This window comes from Chiloscyllium plagiosum, chromosome 27 (assembly GCF_004010195.1).
Source record: "Chiloscyllium plagiosum isolate BGI_BamShark_2017 chromosome 27, ASM401019v2, whole genome shotgun sequence".
Classification (NCBI taxonomy): domain Eukaryota; kingdom Metazoa; phylum Chordata; class Chondrichthyes; order Orectolobiformes; family Hemiscylliidae; genus Chiloscyllium; species Chiloscyllium plagiosum.
In genome coordinates, this window is record NC_057736.1 from 22,132,225 (window position 1) to 22,146,807 (window position 14,583).

At 37.2% G+C, this 14,583-nt stretch overlaps 1 protein-coding gene across 6 annotated transcripts in view; it reads right to left on the minus strand.

Moving 5' to 3' along the window:
• Positions 1-4,703: 4,703 nt before the first annotated feature.
• The window catches only part of maco1b (macoilin 1b), a 108,544-nt gene continuing 98,664 nt past the window's right edge, over positions 4,704-14,583 (minus strand). For all 6 annotated transcript variants that reach the window (XM_043717638.1, XM_043717643.1, XM_043717641.1 and 3 more), the window contains 2 exons: positions 12,694-12,868; positions 4,704-9,942 (listed from right to left, as the gene is read on the minus strand). In XM_043717638.1, coding sequence (XP_043573573.1) covers positions 9,740-9,942; positions 12,694-12,868 — 378 coding nt within the window. In that variant the 3' untranslated portion in view covers positions 4,704-9,739. The remainder of the gene's footprint in view (positions 9,943-12,693; positions 12,869-14,583) is intronic.

The following is a 14,583-nucleotide window of genomic DNA, read 5'->3' on the forward strand; positions in this document are numbered from 1 at the left end:
AATAGAGATGGTTAAGTGGAGTAATAAGTACGTATATGACTGTGTCAGACTTATTGTCTCAATCTGGTGGTACAAGGATTGGGGACAAAGATTTAGGATTCGAGGCAAATGATGCAAAATAGTGATGTAAAATTTTTTTAAAAAAAAATGTGAATGATAATGACCTGAATGTTGCTGTCTAAGAATAGCATTAGAGAAATTTCTAATGAAGGTATTTAATAAGTTGGATAGGTATAGAGGGAAATAAATTTGCAAAGGATATAGCAGGGGGAATAGAATTTCCTGGATCATTCTGCAGAATCAGCAGAGACTTTATGGACTGAATATTCTCCTGGGCCATGATCCTAGGTAGCAAATTGCTGGTTCACCTGAAAATAATATAATATTTGGTGCATTGGGTAGTGAGAAGGGAAAGGGTGAAAGTGCAAATGTTGCATTTCTTGCACTTGCAATGGCAAGGTGCTACAGAAAGGTGAGGGGTTGATTAAGAATATCAGAAAGGAACAGTCCCTTTGCAATGCTGAGGGGGCAGATTCTATGTTTAATGATGCCATCTCTGTGTATACAGTCAAAATGAAGATTCAGGGGTGGGCATGGTGGCTGAGTGGTTAGCACTGCTGCCTCACAGCGCCAGGGTCCTGGGTTCGATTCCTTCCTCGGGTGACTGTCTGTGTGGAGTTTGCACATTCTCCCAGTGTCTGTGTGGGTTTCATCCAGGTGCTCTGGTTTCCTCCCCCAATCCAAAAATGTGCAGGTCAAGTGAATTGGCCATGCTAAATTGTCTATAGTGTTAGATGCATTAGTCAGGGGTAAATATAGGGTAGGGGGAATGGGCAGGTTACACTTCGGCGGGTCGATGTGACTTATTGGGCCGAAGGGCCTGTTTCCGTACTGTATCCACAATCATCTGATGAAGGAGCAGTGCAGCGAAAGCTCGTGCTTCCGATATATGGGAGGTGGCATTGTCAGAACTGTTACAGAGGCAGACATTGAGAGAAATAGCCCCGACAGGAAGGGTTGGAAAAAGTCTGGTCAAGGAAGCAGTGGGAGTTAAACTTTAATGAATATTGATCAACAGCTTATCCCCAGAAATGGAGCCTGAAGAGTTGAGGGATGAGGAGTCAGACAGAAATTGACATTTCAAGGCAAGGCAAAGTGTAGAAATTGGAAGCAAACCTGAAATTTGAAAAAAAAATTCTTTCCAAAGCGTAGCAGTTAATTATACACTTATCACACTAACTATAGACATTCTTCCTGCCATGAGGAAAGGTAACAATTGTGAGGGGGCACAGTATCAATTATAGATGGAATAATGAGCACACAAATAAAACCACAGAACTACACACAATTATATATCATTCTTGTCTCAATCCTTTTGTAGCTGTTTTTTTTCCATCTGGCACAATGGAGGAACAAATTCCTGGTAAAATCGGAGAATAAAAATAAATGTGGAATAGTAATCTCAAATTTTACTTCACATAGTGTTCTTAATTTGGCTTAATGAGGTATTCTTACAGTAAATATACTTAAAATTTACTAGCCTAATAGGTCCTAATAGTAATACACTGAGAATTATGGGTTTGAATAAAGTTAGAGACAAGAAGTTAAGCATAGCTAAAAATAAAGACTAGAAATATATCTAGATGGTAAAAAGTGAAATATTATTGGAAACATTTTGCATTCATTTAGCAACTGATTATATCTCCAATCTTAAAGTGCTTACATTTTGTAAAATTATTGTACATTAACTTGCTATGAAGCAAAACCAAAATACATGAGCAGTTTACCAACGGTGCTTTTTTTGAGAGAAATAGTCAGAATGTAGGTACACTCTGAAAATTACCAAGTGATCATCTAAGTCCACTGTAATGACTATTGCAACAATCTATTCAAAGGATACCATTCGCAACACCTTTCCAATGGAAACTTCTGACTTTCAGATTTGAAGACAAGCATATGTTCAAACAAATCACATTAATTTCTTCTTTAATCCCCATGGAGTCACTCCTGCTGGACTTGGGGAAACCTGCTTTAAGATCTTCGCCACAGCCTTCAACTTCTACTCCTGAAACACACTGGCAGCAGCGTGTACTATATAGATGTTTTGCAATAACTCAAAGCATCTCCGACAGCACTTCCCAAACCTACGGCTTCTTTCCAAAAGCACAAAATGGCTGGGAACATCACCTCAACAACGTCAAGCCACACACCATCCTGACTTGGAATTGTCAGGGTGTCAAAATTCTGGAAATCCCTTTGTAACAATACTATGGAGTGTCTCGAGTACCCAAGGTTTTCAGTAATTCAAAGAAATTCTGCTGTACAATTATGAATGGGCAGACCTGACTAGCAAGATCCTAATTCCATAAATGAATAAGTAAAAACTGTCATCTGCAAAGTGCCATTTGTGGAAGAAATTCCAAACATCTACCACCCTTTATGTAAAGAGGTGCTTCCTAACATCTCTCATGAACAGTCTGACCCTAATTTCAGGCTATGCCCCCTATTTCTACAATCTCCCAATCTTTGGAAATAGATTATCTACCTTGTCTTTTCCTGTTAATATCTTGAAGACTTTGATCAGATCACACCTTAACCTTCAAAATTCTAAACATGTCTAATTTATATAATCTCTCCTTAAGTTAACCCCCTAAAATCCAAGTTAAATAGCAGAAAATAGCAGAGAGATACTGAACATTCTCAAACCTACACTATATTCCCTTCATGGTGAATATATCATTTAAGGTGAGACGCCCAGATCTGTTCAGTGCTCCAGACTGGGTTTAACCAGGGTTTTGTATAACTGTAGCATAACTTCTGCATCCATATACTCCAGTCTTCCAAAGGCCAACATTCCATTAGCTTGCTTGCTTATTTTCTACACGTGACGTTTTAAAAATCTATGCACTGGAATCCTAAGCCTCTTTATATAACTTCACAGCATTGAGAGAGAGGGTATCCAGATTATCTTTTTCAGTTCAAAATGGACAACCTTGCACTTGCTTACATTGAACTTCATCTGCCACAGTTTTGGTGATTTGTGTATCAGCATCTCTTTTGCAATTTTACGCTATTTACATGGTCTACAATGCCACCTAATCCAAATTTGCTGATAACAATCTACGCCATTTACAGATTGGACAAGACAAATAATTAAGGCCCTAATACACCACTGGTCACATCCTGCCAATCTGAGCACCTACCCATTATCCCCGTCATCTGTCACTTAAACAATTGCCCAATTATGTCAGTAATTTGCCCTCAATTCTGTGGTATTCTACCTTAGTTAACAATCTCTTATGTGGGACTTCACCACAGCCTTCTGGAAGTCCATATAAACAAGATCTATGGTCAATGCCCTGTCCACTACCTCTTCAAAAGATTCAATGAAGTTTGTCCGGCATGATTTATTTATTCATTCATGGGAGAAGGGCACTGCTGGCTCGCTTAGCATTTATTGCCCACAAGGCAATTAAGTCAGTCATATGACTTGTCATGAATCTCTGATATCCCCGATTTAACTGAAAACTTAAGGTGTTCAGCTATTCAGTCCTTGATTAATCTCCCATTAATTTCCCCACCATAGATGTTAGGCTGACTGGTCTATTAATTCACTGGTTTGCTTTTTAAAAGGGTGAAATTGGGACAGTGCAGTTTTCCAATCCAGAGGGATAACTTCTGAATTTAGGGAACTCAAAAGATGACAGTGAGGGCATCTACAATGTACTTCCCTTTAACACCTTTGGATAGAAACCATCAAGTCTTGGGGGTGTGTCCCCTTTTTAATTCCATTAATTTCCTCATTACCACTGTTTTACTTACATTTTACTATAATTTTATCCAGTCCTTGCTCCCAAACTAATAATTACCTTGGGACTTCCAGCAAGTTATCTTCCTTTTCTACCGCAGATACCCAAGACAAAGTAATTATTCAATATGTCTGCCATTTTACAGTAGTTATTCACAATATCCCCACTTTCAGTGATTAGCAGACCAACATTGCTACTGACCATCTGCTTTCCTACCCAACTACAAAATTTCTATTGATTTTGATGACGTGTAAGTTTTCTTTCATAATTCATTTTACTAACTCTTACAAATGGCTGCATGCCCCTTTGTTGGTCTTTGTATCTTACCTATTCAGTAGTACCCGCACTGCTTCTTTTTTTAAAAAAACAGGGCTAACAAAATTTTATGCAGTTCATTAGCTCTTTAGCGAGGTGCTTTTCTGTGAAGTGGACATTTTCCTTCTCAGAAAGTGAATCTGAAGGAGCACAGCAAAGTTAGTGCTGTTTCAAGTTTCCAAAAGTGATAAAGGTTTACCCATATTTGGTAGCTATCACAATACCTAATTCAAAAGCTTAAAAATATAATGTACTGATATATTATTAATGAAGGATACTGGCACTAAACTCCAGTGTGACACCCTTTCCCATGTTTTACATGGGACACCTTTGTATTTCAACTTGGAAGTGATTTCTCCTCTTAGTGCTTGAGAACTGTTATATCCAGATACACCAATTTATCTCCAATTTTCCAGGTATGGAAATGAGCTTTAAAAGGTAAGTTTATACAGAAAGAAATGTAAGGAATGTGTACTAGAAAAATGTTGTAACTGCGTCAATAGATGCAAGTGAAATGCAAATAATGAGCGTGAATATATTCAAGATGCACATTTTTAATTAACAAAACACAGCAGAATCTATCTGCAAGAAAAACGTTTATTCCTTGTAAACCCCACAGAAAGAGAATGCAGCCAAGACCAGTTATATAAAGAAAAGTGCCAAAGTGGCAACAAGGGGAATCGGAGGTGTTATTAATTTCAACACAAAAATGTCAGTGACAATACTCCATGTTCTGCACAATGCTCAAGTAATTCATGAGACAATTTTCTGCAACAATTTCATGACGACAATTACAGAAGGTGATTCAAAAATCCAAAATGACAGCCAAAACCACACAGATTTGGCAGAAGCCAATATCCTGTCAAAAGAAAATGAATTAAACTTTGCAAATTTTGCTGGTTGCAACAGAGTTATGTCCTTAAGAACCTGATTCAACATTCAAACAGGGTCTTTATTTTGAACAAAGGGACTACATCAGTCAAACACAAAAACTTTAAAAAAAGTAAATCTGGGAATAGCTAATCCACTGAGGGTCTACTGCAAGCACACAAAGTGTTCTTATTACAGCCCAGGATTCAAATAAATATTGAAACTTGAGAGCAATGGAGCAAGAATTTTGGATCACAATATTCACTGCATACTTTTGTAGACTTTAGAATATTTTAAAATGCTGCAACGTTGCTACTAAATTACCTTACAGAGCTCTCTAAATTGCCACGTGTATAAAAGGTAACATCTGCAAAGATGGACAAAATCCCCAAGGTTACAAAGTTAGCTCTTGACCAGAGGACGTCTCACAAATTTATTTGGATGTACTATAATAATTTTACTTGAACCACAATTATATCTTGTGCAGATGTGGCTAATATTGTTTGAGGTATTTTTCAACTAGTTTGGGACAGCACTACAAAATAGTCAATACTCTCAATTTTGTAGAACAAAATCTCTAAACAACCTTTTGTCAATGTAAATGTATTTCATTGTAACTTACCAAGCCAATCACTTTATATAGGCAGCTGAATAGTTATTTCCTAAGTATGTACTTACAAATTTGAAATACCAAGACAGCTTGATAGATTAGAATGTCAGGCATTGTGGAGTGGTCTTCTCTGTAGTACTGTTATATGTTTACACAGAGATGTTTATAAGACATGGCCTGCAGAACTTGAGCAAAACTGCATTCTTTTGCTAAGTGTGAATCAGAATTTAAATCAAGATTAGAGCTTTTCTGACCATAGATTTCCCAGCATATTGCTGGGAATCTGTTTAGCCCTGAATTATTACATCCCTGTCAATTACTACATAGCTACCTCGGAGCAATATTGAATTTCAGTGTGCAAAAACCTCTCCACATTTTTATTCTGGTGCATGATGCATCAGCTATAAATGTTTGCGAACTCATGCAAAAGTCCCATTGGACAGAAAAAAAGTCTATTGTTTGGATTGCCCAAAAAAGAAATCAGCGAGTTGGGGGGAAAAGTAAGTTCAAAAATTATACATCTTGTATCATTATGGCACTCAAAACACTGATATTCAGTCAGGAAGAAATAATGAAATTTAGAAATAATCAGCTCAATTTTTGCTTCTTACACAAGATGAGAAAGAAAATATGCATTTTTGGCAGCAGTTTCAAATTATATCCATTTTTAGATAATAAATAACTTCCACATAATTACAAAATAAAAAAGTGCGTGAAATTTTTAACAAGGTTCTGATGCATTGCGCATGGGGATTTATGCAGAATTTTAACAAGAGGTTGAGATCTGCCAAATTCTCACTTGTTTTCAAAATTACTTTCATCAAATTGCATATTGGATTGGACATGGACTGGGAGTTTGTCATGTCCTTCTAGAAGATGGTCCCTTTGACTGTCCCAACAAGACAAAGGGTCAACCATACTCAATTCTGGTGCACAAAAATAAAAAGGCTTTACATCAGTGGACTGGGCAAATGCATTAGTGAACAGTTGCTCATTGCCCAAACTATTCTTTTCATACATACATCTAGCCAAGGTCAATTGCTCATTTTAAGAACCTTTTACACACCATTAAACGGTAGTAACCATTTCAAAATAAAAAAAATGTGCACTTTAGTAACACTTTTCTCCGAACACTTTTTAAAAATCTTTCTTGGCACAACAAAATTAGATTATAGTTTTGACTGTTAGGATGAATTTAAACAAAATCAGATTAGGTCTTAGCACAGCAGGAAAATATTGAAACAAAGCATTCAGTGGCAAATCTACAACCTGTACTATAAATTATTATTCTTTGCACAAAGTCAGTTTCCCCTTTCCTTATTGCACTCAGAACAATCACATAGTATACTGTTAAGGTAATGACAATGCAATTGCTTCATGGAAAATAAAAATTACTGTTTAGCTCTTGAGGACTTGAACTAGATGTCTGTACTGAGCCTGGATGTATGCATTAGAAATGTACCTTCAAGATAAAATTTACATTTCAAGTAATCAGCAATCCAAATTCTATAGGGTATAACAAGTATCCAACAAAAAAAAAGCATTCTAAAATGAAAGACCGATCTTTAAACAAAGATTTAAATAATGCCTGTCTTTATCCATGATAAAGAGTGATCACTTATACTGTTCATTTTGAGTGGATCTAGTACAGTCCAATTTGCAGTCAAATCTAAAATATTTGAAAATATTGAAAATAAGTGTTCAATTAAAAACACTGCTCAACAGATAAGTGAAAATGAAAATTATCCAACTCTGTTGCTGACCTGTGCAAAAAACAAAAACAAGTCATGTAATACTTCTTTAAAATGAGGCAGCACTGACAAGCATACAAAAAGATATCAGTGTCAATAACTCAGTCATATAAAGCATAACACTTATTCATGTGTCAAGTGATCTTCTCCAGAGATATACTTAAAGGTCTGACTTGAACCCTGAATATTGCAAAGAATGAACGCATTACTAAAAATGTGGTTTCCTCTGGATACAAATTTTGAAGGCACTGTAATCATTACTTTGTTTTGAAAGAGATCCCAAATATATTTATTCTTAATCTCAAGATTTTGTTAAAAGCGGTCATCCATTAAAGCCTAAAACATTGCTTCAAGCTTCATTTGGTCCAAAGGTCGAGGGAGTTTTGGCCTTAGAAGATAATACATGAAACTTTCCAGAATACTTGAAAAATGTTCATTAAATCTGAACATTGTGGTTAATTGAGAATTAGAGTTTTCACTGTATAACAGAAGTATCCAGGTTTTCTAAATAAGCAACTTTAAAAAATAATTTGGTAGTTATTGAACTAACCAGTTACTCTCACTTAACACCTTAATGATTTGTCCATGGAATAATGAAATGGCACTTCAGATTATTGGTTTCCTTCTCTATAAATATTACTTTAACAGCAAGGTGACATATTCCCTTTATTATGCCATTAACTGCTCAACTCTCAAGATTTTATAAATCACAATACATCTGGCCTACCACAGTATTATACCTTGGAACCCAAAACACAATTAGTTGTGTGAAATTATCTATTAACCATTCAAATTGCCCAGCTAAATGACAAAAGGAATTTACCCCTATAAAATGGTATTTGTAAAGTTAGATGGGTTCTTGATTGACAAGGGAGTCAAAGGGTGCAGAGATAGGAAAGTAGAATTGAATCTGCAATCAGATCAGCCATAATCTTACTAAATGGCAGAAAAGGCTCAAGGGTCCAAATAGCCTACTCCTGTTACTAATTTGCATGTCCATGTGTATGCATGCAACCATTTTACTCAAGTCCTTTTGGAAAAGAAGGACAATAGTCAGCTAAGCATCATAGCAATCAAATGTGACATTATGCCAGCTCAAATACCCAAAGCATTCCACTCACTTTTCACCTTAGCCATTTTAAGTACTAGTTACTTCTACTTGACTACTGAACATCTCATCCTAACTGTCCAGAAATAGTGACAAAGTTTTCCTTCAACAACAATATTAATTTACCTCAATAGTATTCTTATTGGCAAGTCATCAGTTACAAATTTAAGCCCCACAATAGTGTGCATTTGGATGATTGAGAGCTGAGGGAGGAGAGGAAGCCATAAGGTACTGGTATTACAGATGTGACGTTGCATAGCATCCTCTTTATACAGGTAAATTCAGTTACCAAAACCTTTGAGTGTTTGTTACAAGTGGAGTAAAACTGATAATTTTAAATCCATGCCATTAGAAGGAGCAATGATGCTCCTCAGAACTTTGAGCAAAGGCTTTTATTTCTCTTTTTCTGGGCATGTTCAGCTGCCATTTTGGATATTTTCTAACAATAATGCTGATTTCGTTTTCTATTTCCATGCCTAACTGGTACTGTGTATATTCAAAACACAAACTGAGAACATATCCTTCCAATTACATTTTTTTTGACATAGATAACTTGAAACTAAAACACTGCTCAATTTCAGGCACATAGTGACAAAGTCACTGTTTTAAAAAGTATATGATTTTTTACAATACTTAACTGCACCAGTTTGGCTTGGAGCTAGAAATGTCGGTTAGTTCTGAAAGTTGCAGGGACTGAGGCTAGTACAGTAAAACAATTAAATTCACTGACCGATACACATGAACTTGTTGAGCAAATTTATTCAATGCTCTGAACTCCTACACTTGTGGTAGAACAGGTGGCATGGTATTTGACAGATTAAATGGGCCAACAGTGAAAGAGCTAGTCAGCAACAATGATTCAAAATCAATCTAAAATTTATTGCCGTGTTTCCAACCCTGTCATTTTGCTTCAATGTGGGTTCACAGATCTGTTTCTTTAAAAAAAAAATCTCCAAGAGGAAACCAAAACAAAAAATAAAAGGCAGAAAGAACCTAGGAAAAGTCACAATGCACTGACCAGACTTTCCAAAAAACAAAACTGTAAAGTTCTGGGAGGTTTTCTAAAAATTTACAGGAAAGGAGAAGCCATCGGGCAGTTCTAGTCGACACCATGATGTCATTTTTTGTATTTTTGTTTTTTTGACTACAACTAGTACGTACAGTCACACGTTACATTGTCATCTTGACTGCAGAACACTCTTGCATGATGTCACCACATCGATAAAGTCTGGGAAAGGATGGGGGAGAAGGAAGGACAGGAAAAAGAGGCGCACAGTCACTTCTTCATTGGCTGATAAACTGAGGCATTAGGATCAAGTCCTGAAGGGCTAGTCTCCACAAATTTGGAGGAATAATGTGGGGTCACAGGGCTCAGAGTGCTGGTTGCTGCTGTATATGCAATGCTGGGCATTACAGCCATGACCTCAGCAATTTTCTGTTTCAACTCCTTGATTTCCTGATCCTTCTGAATGATTTGCCCTAGAAAAGATAACACACATACAATTAAGATCAGAAAACAGAGGTCCAAAGAACTAAAGCTACGTGAGCAATAATTTGTAAACAGTCCCTTGCATTCAGTTAAAGGAGTCTCTTTCAGAATTTAAATAGAATCAATTGTGTTATTTTGAATTAACTACAGGTATTTATTATTTTTAAAATTAAATAAAGGCTCTTATAGAAAGAGGGACAGTTACAGCATCACTGACTGTAGAAATGTGAATGCAAACAATGTTTATCTTTAGTCACTCTACAGTGTAGTATTATTCCTTATTCTAAAATGTTTCATTTTATTGAATAGAACATTAAGTAGCAAACAGACATTGTACATCCTTAGAGTCAGCACAGAATGCAGTAATATTCTTGGAAGTGGAGTGGAATTTCTGGGCTTTGACAGACAAAGTTCTACTGTAAGATTACTAAATGGGCAACTTTAAAAGTAAATATTTAATGCATTCATGTGATTGGGACAGGGATAGAATGAAATGCAGAGCCAGCTTTCAGGGACATAGAAATGGAAATACAAGAGAGAATGGGAGAAAATCCATGCACTAGTTGAATAATGACACTAAATTTAAAGTCTGTGAGAAGCAGTGTTCAAATAAATGCTCTAGTCCATGTGAAAGACAGAATGACATAAGTTGGTCTCTCTCCTGCAGACACAATCTTTTCAAATACGTCATTATATCCAAGTTTCAAGAACAAAATAATTTTACAAATGGAACTTTTAATTTCAAACTAACAGTTCACTTATTAACTGGGATGAAGGATAGGAAAGAAATGGTGGATAGGCTGAGTGGGAAACAGAAGGATCAGGGTGGAGAGAAAAGGGCATGCAAGGGAGGGATGAAGAATGGGAAAGGAGACTGGATGGGTGCGAAGAAAGGAAGTGGATAGGAAATGGTGCTGTCAAGAGGAGAGTAATGACAGATGGGGCAGGGAAGGAACATGTTGAAGAGGGTTGGGAGGGGATGCGCATGTCCAACATGACTCTTCTTTGGAACTCCCAAAGAATCATCATATTGGTCTTGACATGTTAAATCTGTTATTCAAGAGGCTGCTGAGTTTCTTCAGCATTTTGTGTTTTTATTTTAAATATCAGGTGACTGTTCGTCCAAACTCCTGCTTACACATCACATCTCTTCAGTCTAAAGTTGTCGCCCAGTTCATGTTGGGTCTCCCAAATACAGAGGAGTCTCCATTGAGAGCAAAATCATTACACGAAATTGAAAGTGCAAGCAAATCATAGTTTCAGCTAAGCTGAGTGTTTTGATTCTTGATTATGGGAAGGAAGGAGGTAAAAAAGGCAGGTGTCACATCTCCTGTGCTTACCCAATGAAGGTACTAGGGAAAGGAAGGCAGTACAAAGAACAATGGAGGAACTGATTAGATTAGGTTGTTTTAGAGGGGATAGTCTCTTTAAAACGTTGAATGTGGAGAGAATGAAAGAAGTGATTGTTGGCTGCCAAAATGAAAGATGTACTGCTAAATGTAGACGGTGGAGGGATGGAAGAGGAAGGCAGAGAGAACACTATTGTTGACCAACAGGGAAGGAATGACAGAAATCATGTGGGGACAGAAATCATGTGGGAAAATATGAAGGACAAGATCAAGAATCTGTCAATCCTAGCAGAGGGAAACTTCAGTTGTTGAAAACGGAAGAGACATTCAATACACTGGTTTGGAAGGTAGCACTGTCAAGCTCCACACTCACTTCGATAGTCAGATGTACTCCCAATCCACGCAGTAATCTTTTCATAATTCTTATTTCGGCTAGACTCCACCCTTTGGATTCTTATTCTCTACATCCTTTCGTGACATCACCAGTATCACTTTTTCTACTCCATTAATTTATATTAGTCTACTTTCTCTTAGGACTACCCTCACTACTATTATTAAAGCTGTTGTCAAGAACTGCCTGTCAGTGCCATCCAACACCACTGTCACCAACACCCTCAGTCTGGCTGAAATGCTCATACGCTTAACAAATCCTCCTTTTGATTTCATTCACTTCCAATAAAACATGTTGCTATATGAAACCATGCAAGTCCTAGTTATGCCTAGCTTTGTTCCAGTCCTGGGTCTAGTCCCTTCACTTCCCCCTTTACCCACAAAACTGATGATTGCAAAGTGACATATCCTGTTCTTCATTTCCACATCAAATTGTGTCCTCAACCTCCTACACAGTTTCAATAAAACTCAATAAGATGGAGGAATGCTACCTCATCTTCAGTCAGGCATATGACAGCCTTCTGGACTCAGCACCATTTAATAACTTCAGAGAACCACGGAACTCACCTTTTCAGATGTTATGTTGAGGATCTGCACCTCCTCCTGCCTTGCATCATCTCCCTATAGTCAATATAGTTCTCCTGCCTTCCACACCAAAACAGACCACCTCTATTGTTCTTTTCCTGCTCTCCTGCATTTGCTTAAAAGCAGCTGCATCCCGAATCTTTTTTCCCATTTCTGATGAAAGGTCACTGGCCTGAAATATTCACTGTTTTTCTCTCTGTAAAGATGTTGCCTAATCTATTAAGTACTTCAGTACTTTTTCTTTAATAATCCAAACACACAAGTTCTTCAGTGCCCTTCTTGTCAGCCTTATGAAGTTCGACTCATTAAGTAAACATGCAAACTGCCAGGATGCTGGGTCCATTATGAAAAACATATACAAACTTTGGTCAACAACAATGAGAATGAAGACATGCAGCTTTCTGATTAGTTTCTTACCTTGTGCAATTTCCAGCTGCCGTTTGGCATCCCCTAGTGCAGAGAAGAGATCCAGCTTGATCCTGGTCTCAGCACTCAAGCTATTTTCTAAGTGCTGTGTTTTATCTTGCATGGCTGAAAGTGCCGACATCAGTACCTCTGTGTCTTTTTCATTCTCTTTATATTTACGCAGTTCCTTCAGAAGTTTGAAAAAAAAAGTACAACTGCTCAGGATGTAATGTAAAACACACTTCAAACCCAATAAATGAAAAAAGGTAATCTGAGACAGACACTGAAAATGCTGGAGAAACTCAGCAATTTGTGGAGAAAGAAATTGTGTTTCTGAAGAAAAGTGATATTGCACTCAAAATGTCAACTTGGTTTCTTTCACTCTCTCCACACAGATTCTGCCAGACCTGCTGAGCTTCTCCAGCATTTTTGCTATTTATTTCAAACCCAAAGAGCTTACTACTAGCTCTACGTTAACTTTTCATTGAGGCACACATTTTGGTGAAATGTGACTTTTTGAGCGTAAATCACTTCCCTCCTTCCTTGAAGCAGACAGTATACTTGCTAGTTATATGTAGTTGTACAGACATATTAGCAGTGTTCTGATATTTTGATCACATGGTCAATTTCACAACTTCAGACAAATGAATTTTAGCAGATTAATCAGGGACTTTTTGGCACAACAGCAAAATATTTTAGAATTCAGTAAATGAACTATATTTTGACAGATGCCCTCACATAACTTATGAAGGTGAGATGACTTTCAAGAACACGAGATTGAAGGACCAAGCTTGGGTGAATGTAACAAATGCTAATGTGGAGAATGGAAGCGGGGACAGAACAAACCAGAGAATACCAGCATTTCAGAAAAATGCTGTGCAGTTAGCAACAAAACTTAATGGAAAACTGTTTCAACTACTATATACATATAAAATGACTAAATTGATATCACAGATGGCAGAAGATTGACGAGGATTGGGTTCAGAAGTGTGCCTCTGAAGTAGAAATGACCTCCACTGGAATAGTGACCTCCATGTAGGAAGTATGTAACAAATAATACTGGGTACTTAGAGTAAAAAGGACAGCAACAGTCATGGATGACAATCTATATAAACTAGAAAATTCAGGTTAATAGCCTCAGAGGAATTCACAATGTTTTCAAGATTGTGCAACTCCAAGGAACTTTCTGGAACTGACCAGAGATCAAGCTGTACTGGACTTGACATGGTGTAATGTGACAAGGTAAATTTAGTGAGCACTGAAAGCACCAACACTTAACAGCAATCATATAACTTGAATTTTATATCCAGTCTGAAAACAGCAGATTTAAGGCTAGCATTTCAAACCAAAGTAAAAGGTATGGGAAGACATCAGGTTGTTGATGGAATACTCCCCATTTCACTGGATGCTGCAACTTCAAAATGCTAAAAGCTCGACACTGTCTAGGTCAAAACAGCCCACTTAGTTGGCATCACATCCACTCCTTCCACCACCAGATTATAGAAAGATGTAGGAGCAACAGGGTGATGGCGATGTGAAATTGTAATCTTCTCAACATTGACTAGGATTCACTTTGTGTTACAGATTTAGATGGAGCAGAATTTGTAAGGAACATCCAGGAAGGTTTAGTAGAACAGTAATGTAAAATAGTCCAACTCTGGAAGGGGCCATACTGGACCTGGTGTTGGGGAATGAGCACAACCAGGTGGTTGAAGTTTCAGTAGGGGATTACTTTGGGAATTGTGATCATAATTCTGCAAGTTTTAGAATACTCAAACAAAGATGAATGTGGTCTGAAAGGAAGAGTGCTAAATTGGGGGAACGCCAACTACAGAACAACTTCCGTTATCCAAATGTCAATTCTCCAAATTTCAGATTATCCAAACAAGGTACTGTAAAAAC